At 37.7% G+C, this 13,074-nt stretch overlaps 1 protein-coding gene across 1 annotated transcript in view; it reads right to left on the minus strand.

The window, feature by feature from the left end:
- Positions 1 to 469: 469 nt before the first annotated feature.
- Positions 470 to 13,074, minus strand: part of LOC104161347 (AT-rich interactive domain-containing protein 4B-like) — a gene marked incomplete at both ends in the record, with an annotated part of 49,275 nt that continues 36,670 nt past the window's right edge. The window contains 2 exons of the mRNA XM_009699743.1: positions 470 to 554; positions 7,472 to 7,720. Coding sequence (XP_009698045.1) covers positions 470 to 554; positions 7,472 to 7,720 — 334 coding nt within the window. The remainder of the gene's footprint in view (positions 555 to 7,471; positions 7,721 to 13,074) is intronic.

Genomic DNA, 13,074 nt, shown 5'->3' on the forward strand with positions numbered 1-13,074 from the left:
CCACCACTCAAGGAGTGTATCATAACCTAAGCCTAAACACCAGTTCTAAAAGAATGAATTTTGAAAGAAATGCTATGAAATAAAATGAGTCACATAGACATGGACTAGTGATAGGTCTGCCCTCCAGAATCAGCACAGGGAGCTCCCACATTTCACACCCCCCCCCCCCCCCCCCCCTGGCCCCTCCAATACCACTGATGATAAAATGGATCCTTCTCATTTGTTTTCTATAAATACATACATAAATTTCATTTAAAAAATAAAGGAAATATTATAAAAAAAATATACCCACCCTAAAGTGAAAAAAACAAAACTTTGATGAAAAAAGTTTTAGTTTTTAAAAGGTGAGGAAATCGCTTTTAGTGTCAAGCATTTGCAGGTCAATCAAAAGGTTCTGGGGTGGGGGGTACTTAAGAATATATTAAACCAAAGTTGGGGGAAACAAGGCAGAAAAAGAGAAAGAAACTACCTTTATTTTCTTTCGATGCTTGATTTTTGGTACATTTTTATCAGCTGGTCTCACTATCTTGTCTGCCTTTATCCATTCATCATACCTAAAAGCAAAAAAAAATCGTATACATTTACAGTTTTAAGCAGATAATTATGACATCGTAAGAGAAATTAATGGAGGAAAAAGAAAATTATTAGCCATATAAAAACTGAATTGGAATTTGAATAAAGTAGTAATTTGTGTACTTTTCAGTATGTGAAGTTTCAGTTAAGGTTCAATTCTCCATATGCTGGGACATATAGGACAAAGATTTTTTTACACTGATGGCTAAGAGTGAAAGCTAGTATTTTTCCAATCTGCACTGAACAGCAGCAAATCCACATATACAGGTAAAACAAACTACCAGAATGACAATGCTGTAAGGATCTCCAAGAGGTATATTTCATATTTATACACTGTAAAACCTTAAGAATAAAATAAATTCTTACAGCTACATAAAATGTAACCAGTTAACAAAAATAAACTCTTTTAAGCCTGAGTGTCTGCAAAGTGATATTTGGAATGACTAACACTTAGCAGTCACTAGCTTTTGAGTCACTAACTTAACACTAACACTTTTCAATTTGTTTTCAGTTAAATGTTTCCATTTTATATCATAGAATCATTTAGGTTGGAAAAGACCTGTTAACCTAGCAGTGCCAAGCCCATCACTAAACCATGTCCCTAAGCACCACATCTACACGTCTTTTAAATACCTCCAGGGATGGAGACTCCACCACGTCCCTGGGCAGCCTGGTCCAGTGTTTGACAACCCTTTCGGTGAAGAATTTTTTCCTAAGATCTAATCTAAACCCCCCCTGGTGCAACTTGAGGCCATTTCCTCTTGTCCTATCACTTGTTTATTGATACTAGAAAAAAACCATACCAAATAGCATGCAGATATTAACAACAGGTGTCATCTTATCTAAGGCTGGACCTGTTAAATACGAAGCCAAGACCAGAGAAGTACATGCCTAGTAAGAATATACTGTAACTATGGCACTGTCCTTGCCAGTTTGATTGTCTAGTTCTGAAAAATCTCAAGAATCAATTAAATCAATTTTTGTTCTCCCAATAAGCAGAATCTGCTGTCCTACTTCAACTGTGAATTCAAGAACTGTCTGAGTAAGAAATAGGTCAGTTAAAAATTAGTATGTAGTAGCTTTTGCCTCAATGTACAGCCTTACAAATTCTGATCCCCCTGGGTAAACATGAAAACAGAGGGGAAGAAACCGACTTTAAAAAAACCAAAACCAAACCAAAACCAAACCAAAACCAAAACAAGCAACAAAAAACCCCAAAACCACACACACACAGAACTTGTACAAGATGGAGCCAAGCACAATGCACTCATGACCATGCTGGCTTTCCAGCTGGGCTTACTTGAGCACCATTTTAATATATACAACGACTGCTGATACAGTCCCAATTCAGCTTCTTTGCAACTACTACCAATTATATCTATGATATTGACATATAACATAAAAAGGATTAGAGAAAAATATGCAAGTTCCCAACTTGCTTTCCTGTATACTCTAAGCTAAGATCTATGCAAGGGATTCCAGAAGCTAAATACTGTCTTTTATTAATTTAAATTTCACATAATAATACAGTGAAAAATGAAGTAGCAATAGTCTCTGAAAAACAGCTTTCCTAAACAATTTCTTGCGGTTTTTTTTGCCTCCATGTGACAATAAAAATCACAAAATCTAGCAGCAGACCATGCAGGCTACAATTTACCAAGATTACCTATACTGCTGCAGACACAGCTGTAATTGTACTATTACCAGGTGACATGTAGGTGAACAGGCTCAGATTTCTCTCCAAAATTGAAATACAGTTCTGCAGAGTACTTTCCAGTATGGAAAAATCCCATATTTTGTGAGACTGTGGGAAATCCTATTTGAAGTAATCTTTCTTCAAATCAAAGACATGCTTTCCAGAAGGAATAACGCTAAGTAGACTGCCAAATGGACTTTGCAACTCAGATAAATGTAAGAGCATTTCATTAGGTCTAAATGCATGCAGGAAAATGGCACTAGGACTGGACAAATACACAGCAAAAAGCAATTATTCTGACAGCGTCCTTTCTGCCTCAACCACGTTGCCGTAATACAGAATTTGTATTCACTCATTCTAATTATTTCCAGTAAGAAAACAATCTTCCCCCTATGCAAAGTCTGTGCACTGCACATACTGTCCATGATCCAAGGTAATTATAGTGCACGTTGCGGCAACAGCCGATAGACTCCGGGGCATACTGAAGTGAAGGAGAAAGGAAGTGCAGAATGTTAAGAAAGTATCTGTAGATAGCACAGGGTCTTAAATGTTACATATTAGAAGCAGTGGTCACAAGTCCGCATCTCAAGGAGCACAAACTGAAAACCTACGTGTGACAGCCACAGCTCCTGGCCGGAGCATATCCCTGCTCTACTCCTGACTGCACCTGCAACAGCAGTCAGACCTTGCAAGGAAGCCCAGCGTTACAGAAATCTTGAATCTTCTCCCAGGAATCAGATGCCCACACTTCACACCTTTGCATGGCACAGCTCCTTTCACTACTCCCACATCAGATGCATACAGTTTGCCTAAATCTGTGACAACTGGACTCCAGGCTGAAAAGGATCCTGTAAAAAGGATCCATCCCAAGCCACAGCTGGCAACTGGACCCTACATCACATTCTCCTCCACTGTAGGACAGAGAAGCACCCTGAAAGCTGTACAGCACACCAAATGCCAAGCTGCATCTGAACAGTGTGTGCGAGTCAGACTAGAGCCTTCCTCTAAAGAACTGCACCTTCTTACAACTGGAAAATTTACTTCATCACTAATCTTGCTTTAGACAGCCTGTTCACAAAACAAAAGAAAACCTAAAACATTATGAAAGAAGTTCTTCAGCTCTCATTACAAGAAGGACGTGCATTCCAGACCTGGATCGTTTTACTGCAGTGCTGTCTTCCACATTTCCTTACCTCAACTCCCTAAAGCGAGCAGCTGTGCGTGGAGAGGAAGGAGGTAAGATGGGGAGGTGCTCCTGAAAGAGTTTGCACAGACTTGTTTGAGAACCAAGAGGAGGGATTTAGTAAGAAATTTTTTTTTTTTTTTTTTTTAAATGAGGTTTCATATGAAAACCTGGAATGCCTTCAAAAGAAACATCCCCTTTGCCTTACCAAAATGAAGGCAAAGATGAGCCAGTAAGGAGAGAAGCTTTTCTGCCTTACTGGTTAAAATGAATGCCTGCCAGAAAGGTGGGTTTGAACAGGAAGGAAGGAAAAAAGGAAGAATGAAATGAATAGTTATACAGCAGAAAAAATAATTGGCACTTTGCCTAAGAGTATGTACTGATTCTACTACATCCATATGTACTGACTGCAAGCTAAAATAAACCATAACATATTCTCAGAGATTGCACAGTCGATCCTCCACAGAAGTACTAGAGGGGAAACGAGGAAGAAAGTGTACTTTTGCAGCCTCTAGATTTACACTAGCAAAGGTACCACGTTCTCAGAAGACAAGTGACCTCAAGGAAATAGCAAGCCTTGGCAAATTCACTGAAAAGTTCCAGTATACTGCCTGCACCTGCTAGCAAGGAAGAATCAAATGTCTTCTTTGGCTGTGATCAAAGAAAGGAGGAGATTTAGTCTTATAACCAAATCCTGGAATATTACATGAGGAGGTTGATTTTTTAATTTATTTTTTTAATAATCCCACCCCCTGCCCCCCCCATGACATACACTACTCTCAAGAACCTGAAATTTGGCTACACGTTTCTTTAATTTCAGTGATTGACTGTTAAGTACAAAATTCGTACATTGTTAACGCTTCAACAAACTGAGACAGAAATCAGCACTTTCACATTCAGATACCTGAAGGAAAGAAATAAATATTGAAAATAGTAAGTCTTAAACACTTGAAACATTCAAGAATAACATGTCTTGCAATATTGCACCATACGACACACAGAGTTAAAAGAACCTAAACTTTTTTTGAATATGCACCCTCTGTCTTTAATTACTGGGAACATACTGCAGAAGAAATTCACTTCAAACACTGATACAATGAACTTTTCTTTGCACTGACAGCTGAAAATTAAAATTATTACAGAAGGAACTGGTATTGTAAGCCCCAGGGAAGTTTTAGTTCCACATAAAGCATACATAATTCAGAACATGACTGGTCTGTTAGAAGAAACAGAGTTTCTCTCATAAGCTTTTCCTGGTTAACATGTGGTAATGTAAACAGTTCTCTCTAACAGGGTAGAGATTTTTACCATTCCCTTTCACTACAAGTCAGGCTCCACTGAATGCTACAGTTCTTCACCTTCATCAGAGACACGTATCACCTGAATCTCAGAAGCTAACAACAAGATCCTTTAGCGCTAAATTAGCGTAGCTGATGCTGTTAAGCTATACTCCATTTCTGTATTTTCTATTTACTATTTTAAAAAAAGTTCCACAGTGGTTAGTGTCACTGGTTTCAGAGCATTTTTTTTAAAAAAACAACCAAACAAAAAAAATCCCAAACAAACAAACAAAAACACACTAAGAAAGATGAATACCAAGTTTATGAAATTCCATTCCAAGTACTCCAAAGCACGTGCACACGCACACACACATGTACACACACTATGATTCTGAATTCCAGACTGATACTGAAGTTACCTGGTGATAAGAAACATTAGTAGTTATTTAGGATTCTTGCTCAGACTTACAAGTTTGAAGAACTTAAATGGCATACTAACCAAAAGGGGAAACAGAAAAGTCAACTTTAAGGAGTAGGAGAATGACTGAACTAAAAAAATCCTGGATGATTAGAAAATCCTAGTTCAGTACATCCCATGACCTAATGTTACAGCACTTGTCCCTGCTAAACGCTAAAAGTAAGCTACAACGAATAAGGAGAGGCGAGAATTGCTGCCTATCCACGTAAAGCAGTTATTTTTCCAGGCTGACTGACTAAAAGCCAACTACATCATACAAGACTTGTCTTCACAATACTAAAATATCACAGCATTTAGATGCTGCCTTAAGCTCAAGCTTACCCACTTTTAGTGTCAAGTTCAAAAATTTAAGTAATTTTACTTGAATTAAAAAAATTAGCTACATTTAGCAGAGCCCATACACAGTCCCATAGCTAAAATCTCCATCACTGGTATCTTTTTCAGTGAAGAATCCTACTCTCCCAGCCCCTTTCAGAGGGCTCTTTTGAAACACCAGGTAAGAATACAAATGCAAGTCCTGCTGCCAGAAAGACCAAATGACTTCCCTCACCTCTCAAATGACTGCAAGTTTGCTAAAAACGCTTTTCTTATAAAATATATCCTAGTCACAGAAATAATGCCTCTGATATCAATCCGCATATTTGTTTAAAATGCGGCGTTCAAAAAACAGAATCTTGATTTTTCCTTTAAGAACCAGGGTGCTGGGATCTCCAAGGTGAAAGCTCATTTTTGACTTCTCGTTTCTTCAGATTTAAAGTCATACTGCTCAAATAAAATTCCGATCATCTCACTTCATAGCACATATAATAGCGTATTTACTCAAAAAGGAAAAAAATTTCTATGTTTACACATGAATTCCAAAACAAGAGTTTAAAAGCAAGAAACCTCTTGGAATGGTACACAGCAATCCTCAGCAAGTACGATGCAAATTTCAGCAACTTATGGTCCTAAGCAAGCTCTCCCCAATAATGGTCGAAACGCTAGTCACATTCCGAAACCCACCTTGAGCAGGCTGCATCTCCCCTAGTATCTTGACTTCATAGCCTACTATGCTTACAAACGTTGCCTGAAGACAACTTATGTGACAGATCATATTCCTGTAGATCAGTATATATTTAGATCAAAATTCTACAAAAGATCGATATCAAAACAGGCACTATCAAGATGTTCCTCCTCACCAGGCCTAGATGCAAAGAAGTATATTCAAGGGATGGAGAGAAGTATCATGCTTCTGTAATTGCGACCTTTGCTAGCAGATCTTGCTAGCACTGAATAAATGAGATTTATCCTGCCCTCTTGGTCAGAGGTAGGATGGTAATCAAAGTCCAGATGACAGAAGAAGGTCACAAGAGCCTCTTCCAGAAGAGGAAAGACAACCAAGTAAAAAGTACAGCAGACATGCCTCAGACTTGGTTTTTTTTTAAAGATCTATAAACACAGTAATAAAGTTTAAAAGATGACAGCTGAGGACAATGAGCAGCTACACTGAAACTGAGGAAAAAAGTAGGAGACTTGGTAATTGTCTTAAAAGCCATCCAGAAGCTTTAGTTTACTGTTTTCAAAGTTGCTTCAAGTTTTAAATGGCAAAAAAAGTGGTCTGAGGTGGCAAAAATATATTAATACTTCAACTTGTTTATATTAATGCTATATTAAAGACAATAAAAAGCATACACTCCTGCATATATTAAGAAAAGCATAAGAAGCCACTAGGCTAAGAAGAGTCTTGTTTGGAAGCTTGAGGCAGCCACAGGGGAAGGAGGGGTGGGGAGGGGTGGAAATTGGATCTGAATGAATTGCAATTATTTGCTGCACACTAATTTGTCTCTAAGAATCTTGTACGTCTCTTGTTAAATACCGTACTGCTACTGTACTCTCTGCTTCGCCGAGAAGAGTGTGTATATAGACTCAGCTAAGTGCACTATTCAAATATTGTATGAGATAAAACTGGCTTATAAGAGAGCCAGAGGAGGAATTGGTGAAAGAGTGAGCTGTCATTTGTTGTATGGAGAGTTCTAAAAATAAGATGGGGAATGAAGGAAGCCGCCTTTGAACAAGTAATTTTAAGATGATTTTCTAAGTAACTAAAGTACTGCATTTATACAGTGTTAAATATCTAATAGTTTCATACAGTACAATGACCTTCACAGAACACCAATACTGAAAGTTTAGGACTCCAGATGTCTATTAATTTAGTTTTTAAAATACACAAGTGTATTTTAGAAGTAATTCAAGAAGTAATCACTAACTAAAACTCAAGTTACCTCACGTTCCATCCACAGTAGTGCACCAAGTAAAGGACTTCTCCACCTTCGATGTCAGAATCTTTAATACTAGCTTCATACATTTTTTGATTTTTCCCTCTTCCATACCGCACTTGGACTTTCATCCCTGGTGGATAGCATTCAAACTCTTCTTCCTCATTGTTATTGTTGTCTTCTTCCTCCTCCTCCTCCTCTTCCTCCTCCTCTGCTTCTTCTTCATCTTCATCTTCTTCCTTATTCGTGTCATCTCTTGAAAGGTTTAAAAAATTGTAGAGTTAATATGAGATACTTCATAAGCTTTTCAGTTCCAAACCACATATATTGATAAATATTGTGGATGCATTAGAGACTGGGAAACAGCAGGCTCCAAATACGTGAAACTGCACTATGGCCGAGTAATATCAGCAAAATAGGATATAGCAATACACACAAAATCCAGTGACTGTAAGGTGCAAAAATGACTTGACTGAAAGAAAAAAAAATACTCCATCAAAATCTGTATGAGCAGAAGTTGTTCAAACTCATCTTTATATGATTCTTTCATGCAGTCCCTTTGTTTAAATATTGTGTTTTCAGTTCAAACTCATCCTTCTCAATATAAAGTTCCCTAAATTCCATTTTTCAACCTACAAGTTTTACAAGCGCCTCTTGAAACTTGTTTCCCCAAAAGATCCTTGCTTTATTATAATAAATAATCTCTACCTCAACACCTTGAAGTGACTGCAACCAAAACCAGATTTTAGGAAAAGAAAACCAAAACCTTATGTGAGATTATTTAGCAAATCAAGCAATCTGTGCTAATTTATGACCTTGTCACTCCTTGCCAATTATGCTAAAAGTCTTCTAAATATAAATCAAACTTGCATTTAATTATTACATAAATACACAAGCAGGTGTTCACCGTTTTCAAAAGTAAGCTAATTTTGAATACATTTTTAGATATTTGAACCAATTTTCAGAAGCACTAAGAACCCACAAATCTTGCTAGTCACAGTCAATGGCAGCTCTGGGCTGTTCAGTGTTCTGAAAATGATCTCCAATCAGGTTAAAGAGGCAGACTATATTACAAAAGTTAATGGGGCAAAAAATATCTTTTAATCTTAAACAGCTTAACGAAACAGTATCATCGGCCCTCACATCATTCTAATCCCATGCTCTGTGCAATACGGAAGATTAGGGCCGCTTACTAAATTCCCAATAACCACGGACCACTAGTAATTTAAAAACCTGAGACATGCAACAGATATGTTTGGATGTATTACAGACTTGGTAAGAAAAGGTAAGTGCTGCTCCAAGTCTGATTCACATCAATATTTACATTAACCTCACAAACACAAAATTCTGTATTAATAATCTAAATCTTTCAATGAAATTTTCAGTAGAAAATACTCAGATAAACCGAGCTACTTTCTGCAAAAGGATCAAATAGCATTTTAATTATTCAAATGCTTCTTTGTAGAAGTAAAATTGCAGTATTGTTATCTAATTAGCTGGCAAAAGAGAATTCAGAACAGTAAGCCAAATTCAACTGTAGCGTAACCACACTGATTTAACAAAATTACTTCAGAAGTGAATGTTGCCACACATATATATATACACACACACAAATATATAAATACATATATATGTGCATACACCACGAGACAAATGCTAAAAATTCCCTCTGGTGGTGTATTAACTAAATCAAATCACAGAAGATACATCTATTCAAGTATACATGGCACAGACCATGGCACAGTTTTGTTCTGAAAGGCCAAGACTGTCAATTTATTACATACTTTCAGTGGGCTACTTTGCTAGTGCAGTTAAAATCACCAGATTTAAAAATGCAACGTAAATTAATGAGCTTTGAAAGTTCACTTGATCTCCATTTACACATCATATGGCAAAATTAACTTCCCAAATAAAGGTCCCAGAAGATCCAGATGAAGAATTCCGGGACAGGATTCCACAGCTAACAACAGAAAGCATCAACCAGTAATTTAAAATGCTTTTAAATTATGATCTCTGCAGCACTAAATCAAAACGCGTAGCTAATTTCAGCCTAACAGTTATTATCATACAAAAGCTAAAAAAACTTGGCATCAGGAGCAGAGCCACCACTGCTCTAAGAACAAGACGAGCTTGTGATTTTCCATTACTAACAAGACTTTTCAAAATTGGAATGAACTAAATTTTGCCAGATTTCCACCCCCACACCAAGAACTACTGGCACAATCCTTGAACGTGGTTTGCAAAGAAAAGCGTGTCTATGAAGGAGATCCAGGATTTTCCAGACACCAGCAATTATGTTGCCAGTGGCTCTTTGGAAGCCCAAGAAGTTTGGAGTCTCTCTCACCTTAATCACCCTATGGCTTTCTTGGTGTCCCAGTAGATATTCTACAAAGACTCCATGACAGTACCAGAACTTCTCTGGAAGAGATGTGTGAAACCCTCATTGGGAAGTTGAGTAACTTGGATGGTCAAGTAGATGTGGAAGAGCAGAGTGTACAGAGGTGGAAGGAATGTCAGGAAGCAAAAGCAAAATGGAAGCAGAGATGGCTGCAATTAAAAAGTGTACTAAGGATAGATTTGGTTAGCGATCATAAGCTGGAGATTTTAGGAAACCAAACAAAAGCGAAGAACATTCATCATTTTGGAGTCAAAAAAATTGCATACTCATTGCTCCTGGAACAAAAAAAAAAAAACACACCACAACAAAAAATCCACCAAACTCCAAATATATTCCAACGGTTGCAAGGAAGAGAAGATACTATTTTACAACGCCTTAAAAAGCTCAAACCTGGCAGTGCAGATGAAGGAGGACGCATGACTGCCATGAAACTGAGGTTTGTAAGAGAAAATTGTGATTGTAGCTATCGAGCGTGCAGAGTCATAACCTCACTTGTCCATGTATGTATGTATGCATGACAACATCGGATTTCCTTTAATGCTGTTTAGTCAAAATCCCATGGGGAGGCGGGGAGATAAAAACAAAAACACCAAAAACCAAAAGAAACAAACAAGCCTTTTGGGAGCAGGCAATAATTGTCAACTTAAAAACAGTACCAAGCAGTATTTATCACAAAGCTGTAACAATTTGAACAACCCAAATAGCAGCTGATGGGACAAGGCAGCAGCAGATGTGCATGCACGCTGTACAAGAGACACAGCAATACAAATCTGACTGTGTTCCAGAAACCAAAGTACCACCAGTAAGCTTATCAGGACTCGAAAGCATTTCCAATTACAACTGCAGACTAAAGAATACCCTCACCCCATCCATCTCCCACAGAATGGGAGCATAAACCTTCATATGCAGTAAATTTAATGAATGAAAATGCAAAAATATTTGTTAATAAAGCTGTACCATTAAAACATTTAGATGATACAAATATTATCATTAGTTCCAAGTGACATTGTGAAATCGTTAAAAGGCTAAAAATACACATATGGCAGGTAATTCTAAGTCAATATCAAGATTTAACACCAACAAGTCCATAAAAAGGGTAAGAGTATCAATGAATAGATGTTGTTACTAGATGAAGTAGTGCATGCTATTATATCACTAAAGGAACTGCTATATCACAAATATGTCTTTCAACCCACAATCTCTGGCACTGCACACAGCGCTGTCACAAAGCCCAGGTGAAACCGATGAGACAGGGTGGGATTCGGAGCGTTCCATCTGCCTCCTGGGATCCCTGTGCTGCAGCAAACCTAACCCTACTCCAATACACTTCCCCTGCCACACCATCCTGGTATACACAGCAGGTGAGATGGCAAAGGCAAGATTATTTTTTTTTTCAGGGGTTATTCTAAAAGTTGAGGAAGCAAGATTATTTCAATTATTGTTTCAATTAAGTCATTACAGTTAATTGAACCACTAGCAGAAATAAACTTCAGCGTAATTGACACTTCAAGTTTAGCAATTAGCTTCTATTTTTATTTCCCTCCTTTTTCCCTTTTTCTCATCCTAGAGCATTATTTAACCTTTACTTCACGTAATACAGAGCTGGAAGATGTCGAGTCTCCTTCATACTCTGACCTTCTCAATCACTACTGTAGTAAGATGCCCGTAAGTTTTAAGGCAGAGAGGCAATTAAGACCTGTACTTACACCATGACACTAGAATCTCATCTTTAATTAAACAAAATAACAAAACCCCCAAAATTCACCTGCATTTGTCTTCTCTCTGAAGTTGCAAAGAAAACCTAAAAATAAAAGCTCCAAGGACTTCTGTCTACACACAGAGAAAAACTGAATAAATGCACTGTTATGGTCCATCATTCCAAGGGAAGGGGAAAGGCACTAACTTGATCTGAATCACATCTGAGAAGAGTACAGTACCCTTCAACCATGCAAGCATGTACTCCGTAACCAGGGTTTTCCTCTGCTGCTACGGAGAAAACAAATGAAAGGCCCTCAATGTTATTGCTTCTACTCATTCAGCCAAGTTTGCTGGGGTTTTTTTTAAGTATTTTGAAACATTCCTCGAAAGGATAATGGATGGTTCAGAAGTCTGGCTGAGGAGTATAGCACTTTTCATTTTTATGGCAGTGGTCCACACTCAGCTTGAAAACATCTAGTATTTGACGAATGTTTAAGGGCTCACCCACGCACATAAGTCTCAGTGACAGCCACCATTGTTAATAACCTCCATAGTGACCATAAGCTATGTAAAATGTGATGACAAAACCACTTTTTCCACATCAAAGATGCCTCCCCCTTCCATTCAACGTGATGCACGCACAAAACTGGTACATTTACACTGCCGCCCTACACTTTATTATTTTGTCTTTAGCAGTTTATTGCTGTATCAAAAGCAATCCTTACGTATAGGTATCAGTGGGTATTCTATATTAAGGAAAAAAAAAAAAAATTAGACTTTGTTTCTGAAAACATGACTATACAAAAACTTCCTTCCCAATACAAAGGCAGCTGGAATACATAAATAGAACACACATCACAAATGAGAGCATAGAAATATATTCCTATAAATTAAACTACCTAAGTACGCTTCTTAAAAATGTATTTTTTTGCATACACACCAACGGTCTTAAGATTCAGAGCAGATGTTCAGACCAGCTGTGCAATGAACACGACACATTTCTCTCCCTTCTCCCAAGCTAATCAATTCCATATAAACCTAAATCAGACTGGAGAAAGCTATCTCAATATATAGTTCTCCACACTAATACCGAAGCTAGAAGATACGCCTCCGGTATCAAATCTCCTTCACTCCAAAACATTTTAACCTTCGTGCTACCATTTTAGATTCACTACCATAAAGCTTTGATATGTCATTTTAACAGATAAGGAACTGAAGAAAACATTGCCTCTAACAATCTGCTATCTCCCATATGTGAAATGGAGCTTTGGACTATTACATAATCCTGCTGTAAACTGATTTCAGAAAATCCCCATCAAGGGTTTCCAGAAAATTTAACTCTCGTACAAACAGAAGCCATCAACAGCACAGGCACAGCAGGCAGTCACCCCACCTACAAGGGTAATAAACCCTAGTAAAACCCTTCACGTGAAACAATGCCCATCTTAACCTACTTCTCAACTACCGATTTTATTACTCCAGGTTCCCTCCTACTGCTTCTAGGAGGGGAAAC

Source organism: Cariama cristata, unplaced genomic scaffold (genome assembly GCF_000690535.1).
Source record: "Cariama cristata isolate BGI_N322 unplaced genomic scaffold, ASM69053v1 scaffold33574, whole genome shotgun sequence".
NCBI classification, from domain to species: Eukaryota; Metazoa; Chordata; class Aves; order Cariamiformes; family Cariamidae; genus Cariama; species Cariama cristata.